General features: G+C 40.3%; 1 protein-coding gene across 1 annotated transcript in view; it reads right to left on the reverse strand.

Annotated features, from left to right (window-relative positions):
• Window positions 1-4,885: 4,885 nt before the first annotated feature.
• Window positions 4,886-17,873, reverse strand: part of LOC110967388 (junctional adhesion molecule 3B-like) — a gene marked incomplete at its 5' end in the record, with an annotated part of 37,520 nt that continues 24,532 nt past the window's right edge. The window contains 8 exons of the mRNA XM_051937916.1: window positions 4,886-8,264; window positions 9,842-9,896; window positions 9,991-10,120; window positions 10,564-10,663; window positions 12,050-12,252; window positions 12,874-13,026; window positions 13,109-13,222; window positions 13,319-13,387. Of these exons, the coding sequence (XP_051793876.1) occupies window positions 8,229-8,264; window positions 9,842-9,896; window positions 9,991-10,120; window positions 10,564-10,663; window positions 12,050-12,252; window positions 12,874-13,026; window positions 13,109-13,222; window positions 13,319-13,387 (860 nt within the window). The remainder of the gene's footprint in view (window positions 8,265-9,841; window positions 9,897-9,990; window positions 10,121-10,563; window positions 10,664-12,049; window positions 12,253-12,873; window positions 13,027-13,108; window positions 13,223-13,318; window positions 13,388-17,873) is intronic.

Genomic DNA, 17,873 nt, shown 5'->3' on the forward strand with positions numbered 1-17,873 from the left:
GATTGTTTGTCTCTGTGTGTAAACCTATGATAAACTAGTGTCCTGTCCAGGGTGTCAGTGCCTTCACCCTAAGTCAGCTGGGATAGACTCCAGCCCCCCATGACCCAAATGGGGTTTAAGTGTTCTATAGATAATGGATGGATGGATGAATGATTTCCTACAGTGTTGATAAAAGACTGTAATGGCATTACTGCAACACTAGAGGGCAGAGTTTAACCACAGCAGGAGACAGGTCTCTCCCAGTGCTCTCCTCGGTTCAACTGCAGTTAATGTTTTGCGAAATGATTCTGTACTTCAAACAATTTCATTCCAAACTAAATCCTCGCCCCCATAAACATACATGTTTCTTACTCTCTCTCTCTGTCTCTCTCTCTCTTTATGCCCTAGATTTAATTCTTGATCAGGTGGAAAATCCTCTGACACACAGGTTTCCACTGACACTCAGTGTTGTGTTCCCATTTCTTGCAACACACAGTTTTGACAAAAAAAACAACACTGGTTCAGTAGAAACTACATGTTTCGAACACACATCAGTGTCGACAACAGCATTTTAATGCTAAGTGAATCTTATTACAAATTGTGTGTGTGTGTGTGTGTGTGTGTGTGTGTGTGTGTGTGTGTGTGTGTGTGTGTGTGTCGCTTTGTCTTATTGCCAGGCTCCTCTGGGAACAGCTTCTCTTAACTGCCTAATTAGTTCTGGCGACTTATGAAAAAAGATTATAATGATCCAATCTTCCTTATGTGAATAGTTTTATGATCCAACCTGACAATGCTTAAATGGCACCCCTGAGGCTCAGACATAACAATGTTCTTTCATAACACTGACTCACTTTTGAGACAGCTGGAAAAAAAGAGAGAGAAAAAAAGTCTAAAATAGTGCTACAACAGCATGCTGGGACATATGAGAGCATCACACGGTGAAATCCAACAAATTCTTCTCATGTTTGGACAAATGTCTGCAAACTTTTAACGAGCAGACCACATCCAGCTGTCCTGAAAAGACAGAAACCGATGTTTACGTGGGTGCTGGAGCAGTAGGTGCAGCTGGGGCCTCCACCCGGACACATATCCTGTCAATGTGTCACTTTGTCACATCGTGCTGTGATATTTTCTAAATAGGCAACATCCTTCTGTCAAGTACGGTTTTCTCCCATCTGTTTTCTCCTCACTGTGGCGTCTGCTCAGCCCACATTTCTGCTTGAAGCTCTCTGCTCTGAAAAAGGCCAAAAAAGAAGCCCAGAATGTATCCAAAATGTATATAAATAGAGAGATAAATCAGCCAAAGTGTGGTGGATGATCCTGTCGAGGATTGAAACTCCACTTGTTGTCATGTTGTGTCCAGATTTCCATTAACCCTCCTGTTGTCTTCATTTACAGGCACCGAAAAATATTGTTTCCTTGTCTGAAAAAGAATCCAAAAATTCACCAAAAGAATTCCCCAATTTTTTTCCTTAAATTTTTCCCTTAAAAATTTTATTTAAAAAAAGTCCCCCTAAATGTGGCAAGAAAGTTCTTGTAAATATTTTCAAAAAATGACAAAAAAAAAATCCTCCAAAAAATCCTAAAAAATATCTAAAATGATTACATATATATCAGTAAAACTTGTAATATTTTCTTTAAGAACATTCACATAAAAATCAGATTTTGATGTAAATGATTTTTTTGTGAATGTTCTTAAGAAACACCTTTAGCATTTCTTTTTTCCACCAAAAAATGTTCAAAGATTTCCCAAAAATGTTGAAAATGTGGACACCGGAAGTTTCACTGTGAAAATATATTTTTTCCTCACATTTTCAACCGATCAATTTTGACCCACAGGACAACACAAGGGTTAAGTCCTACAAGCAGATCTCCAGTGCTAAAACCAGCCTTCATATGTTTTAAGAGCTATTCACACGGGAGCACTATTATCTGGGGACGTCTGGTAATTTGCAGTAATTGCGGAGATCGTTTGTGATCTTAATCTCTTGTGAATCTGCCATGCTTGCAATTTGTAAAGTAAATATTACACCACAAATTATCAACCGTTCTCCAAACTCAGAGGAGCTGTGATAGTACTCGTCCCAGTGAATCGGTATCTCAGGGATTCTTCTGTGTATTTCTGTGCTGAGTGCTGTAATTGCTGCCAATTATGAATGAACGTTTGGAGAATTATGAGAGCAAATTCAGGAGGCTCAAAGGCAATAAGATGGATGATATGCAGGAAGGAACATTTACTTGTCTTTTGTTGTCTCAGGCATCAATCAAACCAGCCACAACCCCTAACTTACCCCTTTATGAGGCTTTATTTCTATTTAATGACAGAATTATTGTCAGATGGCCACTGGCGCACTGATCAGGTGGAGGGAATTGAACAAAAAAAAAAAAAAAATTTGTGGAAAAATACACTGACTTGTGATAATTTTGAAATGAGATATAGAGATACACTGCTACTCTCATTTAATTTCTTTAATTTTTTTCTTTATTTTCATGACTATTTACATTGTAGATTCTCACTGAAGGCATTAAAATTATATATACAAAAAAGGACAGAGAGAGATTGTTTTTTGTGTGCATAACAAAAGAATGCCTGTAATTGCCATTGCAAGCTTATTTATGTTGTTCCGGAATTGTATTAATTAGATTAAATTATATATATTGAATCATTTCTATTTGCTTTGGGCTCCCTCAGGGTCTGGTTGTGATCCAGCCTTGTTGCCGATGTTGCACAGGTTCCCTGATGTTCTAAAGTTCAGCAGCCTGCTGGCGGAGCAGATCTGCCTGCTGCTCTAAATGCACACTTTAGCCGCATGAGACATAATCAACCTGCAGTTTTATTGGTGTTAAATAAAATGCGACGCTGTTGGTAGAACATGTTCGGTATAAATTGATACAAATGTTCCAATGTGAAAGACAAATGAGTTTTGGTGTCAACGTGTTAGGAGTGATGAAGCTCTGCCAGATGGTGAGCAGAGTATTGACGGTCTCTGCTGTTGGTTCAAAAATACAATACAATTACTTGTAGGCATCAATGTTCTTTTGAACTAATCTTAATTTATTTAAATCAGATGTCGTCTTTGTTGCACATGCATGTGACCTGGTCCCCTTATGGATACATGTTTATTTTAAGAGAAAAAAGAGGGACTTGTTTGGAGTCACATTTTATAGAAAATTAAAATATTTAAGATCCTCCACTCATAATGCCCTTTGCTTCAGGCTCATTTGCTGTGTCGCTGGAGCATCTCTGTGCAGCATTTCATTCATCTGCTTATCTTCAGTTTTATTTGAACAAAAATGTTTTGCTCACATCAAACCTGGAACCAGTCCTGGTCTACTGAGCAACAACACAAGCTTGATGCGGACATGTGAAACCTCCAGATTACACACGGACAGCAGACTTTACAGGACTAGTATACTCACAGTTTCTACATTTCCAACAAGGCGTTGTGCTCTCAGATTTTCACCTCATGATTGTCATCGTCAAAAGAATGAAAGATCACACTATTACCACAATCTTGTCAGAAAACCTTCATTCTGATAATGCAAGTCAAATTAATTTGTAACTCTGAGTGTTTTTAACATGGCATCGATAACATTTTTTGGTATCATGGCTGTTGACATACATGTCAACCATCATTGTATTAAATGGTTGATATCGTTCCCATAACCAGGCTCAGTAGACTGTAATCACCGTTTACTGGTGGTGGAGCCACAATTTTACATTTACAAAGAGGAGACTTTCACCATCTCTGACCGTTACTGTAGCACACTTTTTTTGACTTGAGTCCTATGCTTAACCCTTAGATGCAGTGATTGGACTCTACACTCTTCCATAAATGGGTCAAAAATGACCTGTATAAGAATCAATGCATTTTTAAGCCATTTCTGTCATTTTGGTGAAGAATAATCACTTGTATTATTGTTTGTATTATATTTTTGTCCACACAAGAATGATTTCATATTTGAAAGATGCTCATTTTTCACTTTGTAACACATTTTCATGATTGAAAAAGTAGAATATCACACATAACAGCAATAGAAGAATGTCAGCCTCCATTCTGCTGACATTTTCCTCTCTTTTCCTCCAGCTGTTGCTGCTCGCCGTCCCTCCAAGCATGTGCCCTGCATCACCTCTAGTGTGATATCATCAGTGATAAAGAGCCTCTGGTAGCAATATTAATATTACAATTTCTTTGAAAGCATAAAAGGCAACTTAAAGATTTAAATGGAAAGATATCAGAAACATGTTTTTTGAGGTATAGCTGGAATATGAAATGACAAAATCTTTTCATTGCAAAGATAGTGCAAGAAAACAGTCATTTTTTTACCCACTTATGCATCTCACTGTTAACTCAGAATACGTGGCTTAGGACTCATCTGCTGCATCGGTTTCAGAGGAAGGCTGTGCGGCTTTACTGCTCTGTGCTGCATCAAACAACATGCATGACATTGTCTTTCATTCAATCATAATCTGACATGAAATCTTCTTTTCCCTTTAAAGACAAGGCGTTTAAAAAAAATCTCAAGTGATCCCTGCTTAGAGTGACTTCACTGTGAATTAAATAAAAGTGTCCGCTGGCTCTGCTGCAAAATACAATATATTATCCTCAGTGTGCTCATTGATTACAAAGCTCTTTATCCAGGAACTTCCTGCCAGTTGGCACAGCCACCAGAAAGGAACAAGAAAGCGGTTTGCAGCAAGCAAAGAGGAAATGGCTTAACTCCCACTAATAGATTATGGCTTTAGATCAACGACGGTGCTGTCAGTGGGATGTTTGATGGACCTTCATACGCAACAGGATTTCTGGGAGCAGCGGGAGACTCTGGAGTCGTCGAGGAGGATTGGAGGAGGTGAAGAAATGGTGAAATGACACACACCAGGAAAAAAACAGCAAACACAAATATCTCCAGTAATATTAGAAGTGAGCTTTTATTAATCACAAATAGAGTGGTTCTAAAATGAACAAAAACAACCCCAGCAGGCCCCAAATGGACATTCTCCTGTATGTGCGATTGGTTCAGTAAAATCCTGTACATGATGTTTCCCACACTGGAAACCACCTGTGATAACCGAGATAGTCGGTATAATCTCTACCGCTGCTGCCTCCCAGCCTTACAGACGCTCTGGATCAGGACTGCTTGATGGGGAAATGTAGCTGCTCTGTATCAACACCTGTTTGCTGTTGAAATGCGCCTGATACCTGAACTGTTACGACATGCTGCAGCTACAGCAGAAAAAACAGGGTCAGCTCTCAATGTTTGGACATGTGGAGGATTTCTAAGTACAATCCCTGACATGGCCGCTGTTATAAATGAAAACCAGACATTATTTTGATTGGAAAAGAAGTCTCTGCTCTGGGTATCCATCGATTTTATTTCTTTGATTTCTTTTTTTTGTTGGCCTAATAGTGCTATGTGTATTTACCAAAAATAATTCCCACTATGTTTAGGCACTATTATTATTTTTTATTTCTACTTCAACATGTCTACACCTTCAAACCTACGAAAAAAGCTATTTACAAATTTGCAGATATGTAAAGAAGGGAAGCGGAAATTTTGCAGTGACATCATTCCTCTCAAACGCCGTGCTTGTTGTTAAACGAACGGAAAAAAGCCTGTGGCGGTGTCGTAGAAAGGTACAAATGCGCTGGAGGGAAACTGAACTACTTTGAAGGTTGAAGGCACTTAAGAGGAATGAACTTTGTACAAATGAGGAGGGGCGATTTCTGCATCTGCTGTGTGCCCGCAACAGGAATCATCTGTGACCTGATTGGGTTAATCGCACACTCAGACAAGGAGCCTTTCGGTTCCTTAATGCGACACGTGCACTTCGACCGAGCAGTGTTGATGTGCAAATGCTGGGCAGATCGTCTCTACCACGACTGACACTGGGTTAACATTTCACCGCGTTGCTGATTGGAAAACATTCAGTCACAGCGGAACAAGAGAATCCTGATTCAAGTGTTTTGTTTTTTTTTCAATCTGGCTGGTACCAAAAATAACAGAACTTGAAGCAGAGAGCTGCTGTTCTGAATACCTTCCTAAGCTGAAGCTCTTGTTCACGTGTTCTGAATGATCGAATAAAATGCCACCTTCAGTCTTACAAATGGAAAGAGCTTCATATCGCCTCAAACGGGATTCTATTTGTTTTTTCTTTACACTTTTCACCACTTTACATAATCTTGAGAGAGAGAAAAATAACAAACACCTATTTACAATCAGTACAACTGTTAACCCACCAGACCCCGCCCCTCCCACCCCCCCGGCTGTATATCACTGTGACGCTGATCCGGGGTCAGCAACGGTCCGCCTTCAGCTCGGCATGAGAGGAATGAGAAGAACACGAGCTTCAGCCAAAGCTACACTGATTTCTCTTTTCAGTTTAAACGCATCTACAAGTTAGCTCTAAATCCTAGGGAAAAAAAAACTTTTTGTTGTCAGGTTGGACAGCAGTAAATATCATCATATTAAAGATTGCGTACACGGTGTACCGCACTGTGTATCTGCTGCAGAGCTGGGGCATTTCCACTCACGCCGCCGGTACCTTTACAGATTACAGCTTAACCCTCCTGTTGTCCTCATTTATGGGCACCAAAAGCTATTGTTTTCTTGAAAAAAAATCCAAAAATTCAGCAAAAAAAGTCCCCAAATTTCTGAGAATTTGCAAAATCCTCAGGAAGAAAAGTCCAATAATTCCTTAAAAGTTTCCCTTAAAAGTTATATTTTTTAAAAAAGGCCGCAAATTTGGCAAGAAAATTCTAGTAAATACTTTGAAAAAATGAATAAGTATCTTCCCTCAAAAAATTCAAAAAATATCAAAAATGATTACACATATATCAGTACAAACTTCTGATATTTTCCTTAAGAACATTCACAAAAAAATCAACCAAAATCCAGCGAATTTCGCTGGATTTTGGTTGATTTTTTGTGAAAGTTCTTAAGAAACATTTTTCACATTTCTTTCTTCCACCGAAAAATGTTCAAAGATTTCCCAAAAATGCTGAAAATGTGGACATCAGAAGCTTCACTGTAAATTCATTCATTTTTTCCCACATTTTCAAACTTTAAACCGGCTCAATATTGACCCGCAGGACGACACGAGGGTTAAAACAGGCGAGTCGATCGTTAAAATACCTAGGTCCTGATTCTGCTCCGTATGTCAGGTTATATTTCTGCTTCAAATCTAAATGTAGGCTTTTACTCCGTACCGTGCCTCGTTTCAGCTTTTCACAATCGCCTTCCTCTAGTTTCCTTTGGGTCTGGAAGGTTAACTTACAAACCCTGTATTATTCTCGCTATTTTTATTCTAGTGTGATACTGAACATAGGTATGACAGGAAACCCTGACAGTCATCCTGACAGTAACTTCAATATATACAAGATTAACAGCAAGCATAGAAGGACACTTAAAATCAAGAAAACGCAGCACTGATTGTGTACAGTGTTTCACAGCATTTGACTGGCACTCTTAAAAGCCTCTTACTAAGACTATCTACAAACATCAACATGGAAGTCTCTCGCAACAGAAACTGGGCGACGCCAGCGCAGGAACTCAATATGTAAGACCGCCCATCAAGAAGCACGTCTTGATATGCTAATACAAGTCGGCTTTCGTTTCTTTCTCCTGATTGCAAAGGTGTAAATGCTTACAGCTTGATGCAAAGTGGTTAAAGTGTTACATAATTTTATCCACAACCAAATAAAAACAAAGGAAAAAAAAAAGAACACATGTTAGTATTTTACAAATATTTAAAAAAGTAAACCTTTATCTATAGGCATTTTAAAATATATTCCATCAAAAATAGTCTGTCAACAGTAGAAAAGAAATGTTATACAAATGACAAAAAGGTTTGAAGCGAAATGTTTGCAGTAGAAAAGTGTCACGACAGACTGGAGAGGAGAGAGGCTCCTCCTTTTCTACCTGGCAGAACAAAGAAAGGCTTCCTTTTCTCCACCTTGATTAGTGTTTGAAACCATGCAATAACTGTAAAGAAACAACTCCATAATTTAGCAAAAGAACTCGGTTGAGGGTGATAAAGTTAAATTACTCTCAGTCCCTATGCATGTACTGTTTTGACATGTTGTCGTCCTGTGAAATCCTGTCACCTTTGGCAAACTTGAGTAGTTGGATTTCGGTCGTGCTGAGAGCCTGAGCGTGGCCTGTGGCAGCTCCGAGGTTGGACAGTGTGGAGGACACGCCCACGCCTCACGTCTCTCCTCAGCACGACGCTCCCGACACCTTCTCCCGTCTTAGATCACAAACGATGATTTGTGTCGGAAGTCTCCCTGCAGAGAACAGTCAGAGAGTTATTTCCATACGACATGAGAAGCTCATTGTTCATGTGGCACACGTTATTCCTCCATTTCCCTCCATTTATTTAATGTTTCTAGTATATTTTGGAACCGTGCTTTCTTTCTCTTTCCATCTGTCTGTCTGTTTTTCTGTTAGTCTGTCAGCAACATTACTCAAAAAACGACAAATGCATTTGGATGAAATTTTCAGGAAAGGTCAGAAATGACACAAGGACCACCTCATTAGATTTTGGCAGTGATGCAGCTCATAGTCTGGATGCATGGATTTGTTAAAGATTTCTGGATCATTGTGAGATAGCAGCACAGTGTCACTGTAACACTGCCCGCTGACGATCACGATTGTGATCCTACTACAAACTGACCATTGCTGACCTATCGAGACTTATTTGTCAGAAATGATGCAACGAACAGTTGATTATGAACAATTGGAGATGCTTCTGAGTCCCATCAATTCCGCTACATACTTAGGTCATGCTTTTTCTGGTCTCACACTATCGTAAAGTAAACATTCACGGACTTTTTGATTGTTGGTCAGAGAGAGATTTGATGACATTAAACGGACTAAAATCGGCACAAATACAAACAAGCATTTTTTTTCAATGAAGATAACATTAAATGAATCAGAAATACAGTCTAGACATTGTTAATGTGGTAAATGACTATTCTAGCTGGAAACGGCTGATATTTAAGGGAATATCTACATGGGGGTACAGAGGAACATTTCCAGCAACCATCACTCCTGTTCTAATGCTACATTGTGTTAGCTATCAGTAAAATAAAAGCTTTGACATTCAGCATGGTGAAAAACCTTTCTGCAGTTGATGCACAGAGTAGTTTGAAAAATGGCAAGTCTGCCAAGGTTGTAAAAAATGTAAGTAGTAAAAAATCCATAGCACAGCAGTCATTTTTTTGAAGTATTGACAGCACCTGTGGGTGTTGGTGTGACTTGGGGAATTGCTGCGATTCCAGTTTTTTCCCCATTTTTATAAAATATATTCAAAAAATTAACTTTGTTTTGGTTATTTTATGATTTATGGTAAAAAAAAAACAACTTTATAATACTACACTGAATTTTGAGTTCTCTCTACTTCTTAACGGCTGCTCTGTTTCCACAGAGGTGCAGGACTTTATATTACAGTGAAAAATGAGCCCACAGTTTCTGCCAGGAAATATATGACAGGAGCAAAGAGAGTGAAAGAGAACAGAAACAGCTCGGGGTTCAGAGGAAAGGATCACACAGTCCACGTGTTACGTATTTACCTGCAGTACTGTTACTATATCTTATGTTTTAGCCAGATGTGCCAGATTTTCAGCAGAGACTGACTTTCTATCAGTGTGGTGTGAAATGAATTAGTTCAGATCTGAAACACTAATTGGGCAGTGCTGACCAGTTTTATCAGAATCAGAGGGGCAGAAGGTTGTTGGCTCATTAGTATGATGGCACTTGCCCAGGGCCCCTTTCATAATGAGGCAAAAAAAAAAATTGAACAAATGATATTCTCTTTTAATAAACTTATTTAGGCAACCAGATCTCACTGCCATCTACTAACCTCATCCTCTGTCCGCACATAGTCCACTCCATCCCCTTTAGCTGGAACTTTGTAACTAGGAGACAGAAAGCAGAAAGCTAAAGTACAGCTGATGAGAAAGAACACATATTTGTTGGTCATGTGTATGTGAAAATGCTTTGATGTCTTACTTGTTCCCCGTCTGTTTCTGGCTTGAGAAGTAGCCTTGCTTGTATGCGCAGCAGATCCCCACCGTTATACATAAGAGCACTATGACCACTACTAGCACTCCCAGTATAATCCCCAGAAGGTCAATATCATCTGTGAAGTTCAAGAAAGAATGAAAAAAGTGAACAACAATATCAAGACTGATCCTTAGATAAGCGTCGTGGGTGTTAAAAGAATCACTCATCACACGTTCTGGGTCTTCTCATAACTTTTAGTGAGCTCTTCATGCAACACATTCATATCTGTTCTATTCCAGGCTCCTGCTCTCCTCTCTCTTCTTTTTCTTCCTCTCCAACCTACACCAACCTCTGCTACCTCAACAGTGCCCATAAAGTAAACAGGTTCAAATGATCTATATGTGCTGCAGCTTTTCATGTTTTTTTAGAATCCATTTAGGCTGTTAAGGCGAGGTAATGTGCAGAATTTTTTTTCCTGCATCCTACTGACTGTTTGAAGAGTAGCTACAATTTCTGTTGTCCATCTTTTCTTTGGTTCATTATAGATTTGTTGTAACAGTGTGTCAGTGTCATACTTACAGACTTCCATCTTCTGGGCTGCACACTCGGCATATCCTGCATCGTTCTTCGCTCGGCAAAAGTACTCGCCTGCGTCTTCTTTTCTGACTGCAATGAACTTCTGCATGGGAGAAATTACAAATACATATTTGATTAATGTCAACGCCTAATGTGAACCTAAAACCGTGCTTTTTTTGGTTCAGTCAGTAGTTTAGACATTTTTGAACATATTTTAAAATGACCATTTTATTATGATTTGGATATTTTTTCCATTAAAACAAATAAAGGTGAATATTCATACACAGAGGCAGGATGGAGGCGCAGTCAGCATGGAGGGAGAACAACTGTACCTACAATCCCTTTGAGTAGAGAAGGACTGACATTCATGCCACAATTGCATTCTACGATAATAGACTAAATGTCATTTCTATGTCGAGGGATGTTAAAGATGAAAACTGAACAGACTCCAGTAGTGAATCAGAATAAATTCCCTGTGATTTGGTGAAGGAACTGAGGTACAAACAAAATGTCATTTATACTTTGTTTTTATTTTATGCAAAGCAAAAGTACTTTACTGCAATGTATAAAGCCTACACGTCTTCGTCTGAAAGGTCGTTAGAGCATAACTCGAACACCAGGGCTTTCACGTGTTTGCCCAGCTTCTTTTTGGACACCTTCGTCACAATCTCCGTCATCGGCAGCTCCAGCCTCTCTTTAAGTTTGGCAGCAGGCATGAAAAACGAATAGAGCATGGACACTCCCTGAGAAAGCATGGTGATCTCCAACTTATGCTCATTTTTAAAGGAGTCCAGGAACTGTCGGAGTGTCATCTCTTCCCCGCTGGGCTGCAGCCCTGTGACCTCGAAGCGATCCCACAGTGACCAATCGATTTCATAGTACTTGTGTCTTGGGGCAGCGATGGGCTCAGAGAAGCCAATAATGCAATGCATAAAGTATAGTCTCTTTCAATGAAGTAAAAAAGAAAAAGCTTCTTCAACTTTCAAAAATTATTTAGGTAAACTTTTCTCGCCCAACGACTGTAATTTATTTCATTGTAAATTCTAAATATGTTTCACCAGTTTCTGTCTCAACATCAGTTGTCTGGCGTTACATTCCACATGATAACCGTGTTTTCAGTCGTGTCTAAAAATAACGAGATAAGTACGGTAGAAAAACATTCCCAAAACCCCCAACCAGTCTACAGCTATGACCGGCAACACGTTCACATAAACACGCTGAAAAAACGGCACCGTGGTTTGCTGTGGTGCGTCACATCTTAGAGGCCGGCATGAAGGTTGACAGAAGCGTGTTGGAGCTACGCTGGAAAGCAAACGAGAATCGAGGAATGTGCAAACGAGGACAGCAGATTCCCCTCATGGCTCAAGCCCTCTCGCACCATCAACTGTCTCCCCAAAATATCTGCCCCCACCCCTGGGCGTCAGGCCACCGTCCCAACTGCCCCGCCCTTACTACTTATGCGTGTCCTTGTCCAAACACACATACTGACCAGAGTTCCTGTTTCTGCGTTGAGCGCGTACGAGGAGTTGAAGAACTTGAGGCTGGTCTTGGGGTCGTCTGGAATCTCCTCCCTGTTCTTGAACCACTGGTACTGGGACTTGGGGAAGCCCTCCTCCTCCACACAGCTCAGCTCAGCTGACTTCCCAAAAGGCACCGATTTTGGAACACTGCATTTTGGCACCACTGGCTTTACTGTGGTGACACAAAGCATATGATGATAGTCACTATACTGAGCTTTCATGGGGAGCTTTGCTCGTCACATGAGTGTCTATGCTCTGTAAGCGTCACAATGGTAAGAAAACAGACACAACTCACACAATGCTGCTAGGCTTATGATTGACTTTGATGCTTAAAAAAAAAACAATGTCACCCTGACTGCTTATGGTTCACTGGACTGACAGCATTGACAGGACCGGACAGGAACATGATTTTTGGGCCGTGCCAGAAAACGCCACCAAAACACGCAGCGCTTGCTTTCTTTAGCACTGCAATTCAAAGCAGATGCAGTTTCAGAGGTTTCCTCTTATAGCCCAGAACACGCCTTTGCAGCTGGGCAGGTCTGGTCATAACGCATCCTCGTATGTATGCCAAAGGGTTGGTGTGACCTACAACACGGTTTCGTTTTACAGCATTCGAAGTGTGAATCACTATGTGAGGTCTGTTTTATAAGAGCACAATAACAGCTTGTTTTCTGTTTTTAGAATAACCTTCATCATGTTTTCATGTGTCTTTGTCATAGTTTTAATTCTACATACAATAAAGGCTAAAACGCACACGCACGCATTAATCAGTGATGCCAATAAATCAGAATACCTCTTACAACAAGGTCAATCACAATCTCATCAAATGACTTCTGGTCATCAGCAGCGGTGACCTCACACCGATACTTGGCTGTGTCCGATCTTGTGGCATTGGTTATCAGTAATGTGGCCGGTTCTCTGATCACTGCTCTGTTCTCCAGGTCACCTGCCAGAAGAAAAGATGTCAGTAAAAAATGTCAGTATTTTTTTTTTTGAGACTTGACAGGTTTAGGGATTTCATGTTTTACCTGAGATTTTCTTGTCAAAGTACACATAACTTGGCCCCTCATTTGTTATCTTCTTCCATTCAATCCTGGGATTAGTTGTAGAAATGGACTCAATCAAACATGATAGCTCAATTTCTGCAGGACAGAGAAACAGAAGAAAATAATTTGAAACTGGTAATTGTTTTTGCATGGAGGGTGGAGTGGGTGGGGAATTGATTTAAAAGCTCTTACTGTCAAACTCATCTGTCCACGGTGAGTCATTACTTGTTCTCAGCACCACTGCCAGCACACTGAAGTAGCCTGCAAAACAAGAGGACATGGGCAAAATAACGTAAGACTGAACAGGAAGTGATGATCTCATGCTGCGTGTACAAGACCAGCTGACATCCACTGATGCCTGATTCAACATTCTCTTTGGGGATGTCTCTGATGCTTTCACTTATCTTAAACTTCACAAACGCAATTAAAGGCAATCCAACATTAGCATCCACTCTCGTGTACCAATGGGGTCAGAGATAACTACGTGTGTGTGTGTGTGTGTGTGTGTGTGTGTGTGTGTGTGTGTGTGTGTGTGTGTGTGTGTGTGTGTGTGTGTGTGTGTGTGGAGGGTGGGGGTGCTGTTTCTATGCACAGTGGATAATTGCGCAGGGAGGCATGTGCCCTTTTCAGGGCAAGCTCACCATGCCAGTAGTTCAACTGCCTGCCTAGCCCTTCGCTCTCTCGCTCTCTCTGTCTCTCTCTCCCTCTGTTTCTCTCTTTCTCTGTCTTTCTCTCTCTGTCTCTCTCTCTCTCTCTCTCTCTCTCTCTCAGGGCCTGATGCTGTTGTCCATGTTGGACTAATGGTGCAAAAGCACCCCAGAAAGATCTGAGGGATAGGGCCTTAGGAAGAGGCACTGCTGAATCATCCTGACAGCCTTTGGTCCACAAACAAATCCATGCAAAGTCACTTCCACATTAATGTTAACGAAGGACCACGCACACCACCACTTCCAGAGACGCAAAATGTTGGTCTGGCTCTGAAAATCTATCGCGCAATAAATGTATTTTGTACTGAACATCTACATAAACAAAATGCTGCTTGCTGCCTTAATGGTACCATGAATGTACTAGTGAGCAGGCCTACGAGGTACTAGCCTAGGAACCCTGGACCAGCCCAATTATATGAAGCGACTGTAAAAATTTTTTGGGGGAAATCAGAGGAAAATAACGGCCAAACAGCATGCAAGATGAACACAGCCAGATATAAAACAACTACAAAAAGACACAAAATGAAAATACATAAAGGATGACAACAAAAGACTGAAAAGAGCCACAAAATGATGCAATCATCTACAAAGACGTGTCTCAGTCCAGGTGCCCATAGTTTCAGAATCTGTAAATGTTTGTATGAATATTTGGGCTATTCCATGTCAATTCATTTCAATCAGTGCAGTCTCAAGTAGGCTTGGGCGGTATCCAAATTTTGATACCGTCAAACTTCCTTCACATTTTACCGGGTATACGGTATTACCGTGACGATTGCTGTTACTGGCTTGTGCCTTCACGTTCGGAAATTGAATACTGTTGTCTTCTGTAGTTATAATAAGCTGCCACCAGAAGGCGCTACTGAGCATATTAAGGTGATGTACCGGCTGTTTCAGTAAGTGATGGAGAAGAAGAGCGCAGCAGCAAGATTCTCCGCCATGTGACTCTCAGGGAAATACGTTGTTTGGAGGCATTTGGATTCAAGTTTCCACTCAGGTGTAATTATGTGGACAGTTAGGGACATATATGGTGTCATATTAACTGACGACCACATGTCAGTTGTTAGGGAATAACTATCTGCCTCTGACAGCAACGCCTGAAGCTCATCTCTAACTTTTATATACAAACTTGGCATCGCCGTTTGTGAGAAATGTTTCCGTCCAGGCAGCTCGTACTGCGCACCTCGGACCTTTACCATGGCCTTAAAGGACTTTTTTTCCACCGTGTGGAAAGAGACCATTTCCTTCGCCAGGTATTTTGTCACAGCACAACACAACAGTGGATTCATCTTTACTGGCCAGTTTTTGTTAGGTTAGACCACTTATGGCCTTGATACTTCACAGATATTCACAAATTCTTGTTTGGTGGACAAGGTACACTCTGCACCTAGAAGTCAAATAATGAAGATATATAATTTCTAAGAAGCTTTATAAAATTACTAAACTTGCTCTATAATTGAGGCAAACAACAAAAATTTTGAGTCCCCTTCTGGCAAAGTGGTTATAGTTAAATACTAATACGACTACTACTACTAAATTGTGTTTGTAATGCACTTTTCATAGAAGCAAAAACTCAAAGTGCTACATTAAAGACATAAAAGGATAAAAACAAAACAAGCAGGTAAAATAAAAATAACTAAAAATTTCAGGGACAAGTTTAATTAAACGTTTTGTTCAAAAGAAAGGTTTTCAGGCCTTTTTAAAAAACATGCACTGTCTGTGGAGCTCTCAGGTGGTCAGGGAGGGAGTTCCAAATGTGAGGGGCGGCAATAAGTAGTTACTGCCGTTACAGATAAGTAGTATCCTAACAGCGCGAAGATTTGGGATTGTCCATTATATGTAAACCAGTATCACATTTAAAGCAGTCGATTTGACAGTTTCTAAAATTTTATAGTGAACAACGATGTAACTATTAATATTCATTATTTCTGATTTTATTCATTATAAATACACCCCAGCCTGCTTTAAAAGTCTGCCCTCCTCACATTTCAAAGTTTCTAATCCCTCCCTGAATGTTGCGTGTACATTACGTCCAGTATGTCTGTCTGCTACTAATTAGTGGTAGAAGGGGTCGTGGGCCTCTCATTGAAAGAAACGAGCTCAAACAAGGATAACTTGACCTCCGCCAACTGTCTTATGAATACACAGCGGTGTGTACGGTCACCTGCTAAAGCAGACAGGGTAAGCTGATTAGCCCACGGTCTTTCTGGAGATCATAACAAGACGACAGCTTGTTTTTAGCTGCTGCTGACAGGAATAACACTGCGTAGTCTCAAGAAGGTCACACCCACGTCTGACAATAACTTTAATATTCACAGTAATTTTATGAGCTTCAAGCTCATTCTCAGACTTCAGAGGTATGAGCAAAGTATGATGTCAGTACTGCCAGGTCTTGGTAATACACAGTCACATCAATTACAGATGAAAACACGTTTTTCCTGATGACAATGATAATGGGGATAAATAATAATTAACACAGTCCTTTAACTAGAAAACATTGTTTTCAGCAGCCCACAACATAAATATTTCCTCTGCTAAGCAGTTCAAGAGCAAGATTCAGACTAGCCCCACGGTGCTGCTTTGTGAATGACCCTGACCTCTCAGTGGAGAAGGCATCAACAAAAAAGTAGTATAGCATTTGAAGCTTAGGGAAAGCTGTTGCTGGAAAGCTAAGGCAAATATTCATCAATCAGCCAAAACTTTAAAACCACTGAAAGGTGAAGTCATTAATATTGATCATTTTAATACAATACAAAGCTCTGCTGGAAAACTTTACATCCTGGCATTTCTGTGGACATTACACATACCACCCAACTAAACATTGTTGCAGATCAAGCACACACATATGGAATTGTCTCCTGGACAGCAGCACCTCCTCCAACAGGACAATGCTTCCTACAACATGGCAAAAACCACTCTGGAAAGGCTTGAGGGACATGACTCCTAACTCCTCTAGATCACTGGATCAAAGCTGATCCACTGAGGCCAGACCTGAATGGTTTTACTGATGGGACTGGTAGATGTAGCTCAACAATGCTGAAGACAGTTATTTTTTTTATCATATGTTATATTTGGTTCTGTGCTACAGCAGAGAAGACAACAAAGTCTGATCCCAAGAGGAAGAGAGCTATCTCTACAGCACTTGATGAAAAAGTTCCTGACAACCTAAAAAGTAGTGCTTTCTGGTTGAGAACTTCAACAAAGAAGTGCACAGGATAAGGATGAGAATATGCAACAGCAAAAACAAAGGCAAACCAGAGGAAGCCTGTCACCTATTTAGCTGCCTTTCCACAGTGCTGCAGAAAGGCATTCGTGTTTCTGGCAGGTTTAAAAGCTGTTTGCTGAGAAGAAATGCTTTTCAACTTCCATGGTTACTGCAAGCTCCTCATCCTGTAGCTACGTTCTTGAAAAATAACTGAGGGGTAAATCTTTTTCTTCATACTGAAAAGTCAGAGTATGACTGAATCCATGTTTACACAATGGTGCAGACACCTGCTGTTCAGTAAAAATCCCTGCCACTTATCTTAGTTCATGAAGGAGACATGCATTATATTTAATGTTTCTGACAAAAGCTTATGCATGTGAGGCGTGACAGTGCTTACTTCTTGGTTTAAGTTTCAAATGCACTGCATGTACTGTGTAATACAATGCCAAATGTAACTAGGCCAAGCATGCCAAGAGTCCAAAATATCAGAATATGCTGTGTTGAAATACAATCCAATTTTGACAATAAATTATTCCAGGTCATGAATTCAGTGCTATGACTTTCCATGAAATGCAGCAGCCAGATTCATCGTTAGCCAGACAGAGCTAATGGAGTTCCCCCTCCCACTCCCTGTCTTCCTCAGTTCAGATAGTATTAGTGCAGATTAGTTGCCTAAGTGAGCTTGACATAGAGATAAAAAGCTTGAGAGGTCTGTAGTAGAAACAGCTGTCCAGGAAAGAGTATTAAACCACCACTCAAAAAGACTGGACTTTGATACACATCAGTCGTGCCTTCAGGATAAAACAAAACTCATCAGTTACTGTTTTACATAAAAAAA

Source organism: Acanthochromis polyacanthus, chromosome 17 (genome assembly GCF_021347895.1).
Source record: "Acanthochromis polyacanthus isolate Apoly-LR-REF ecotype Palm Island chromosome 17, KAUST_Apoly_ChrSc, whole genome shotgun sequence".
In the NCBI taxonomy this organism is placed as follows: domain Eukaryota; kingdom Metazoa; phylum Chordata; class Actinopteri; family Pomacentridae; genus Acanthochromis; species Acanthochromis polyacanthus.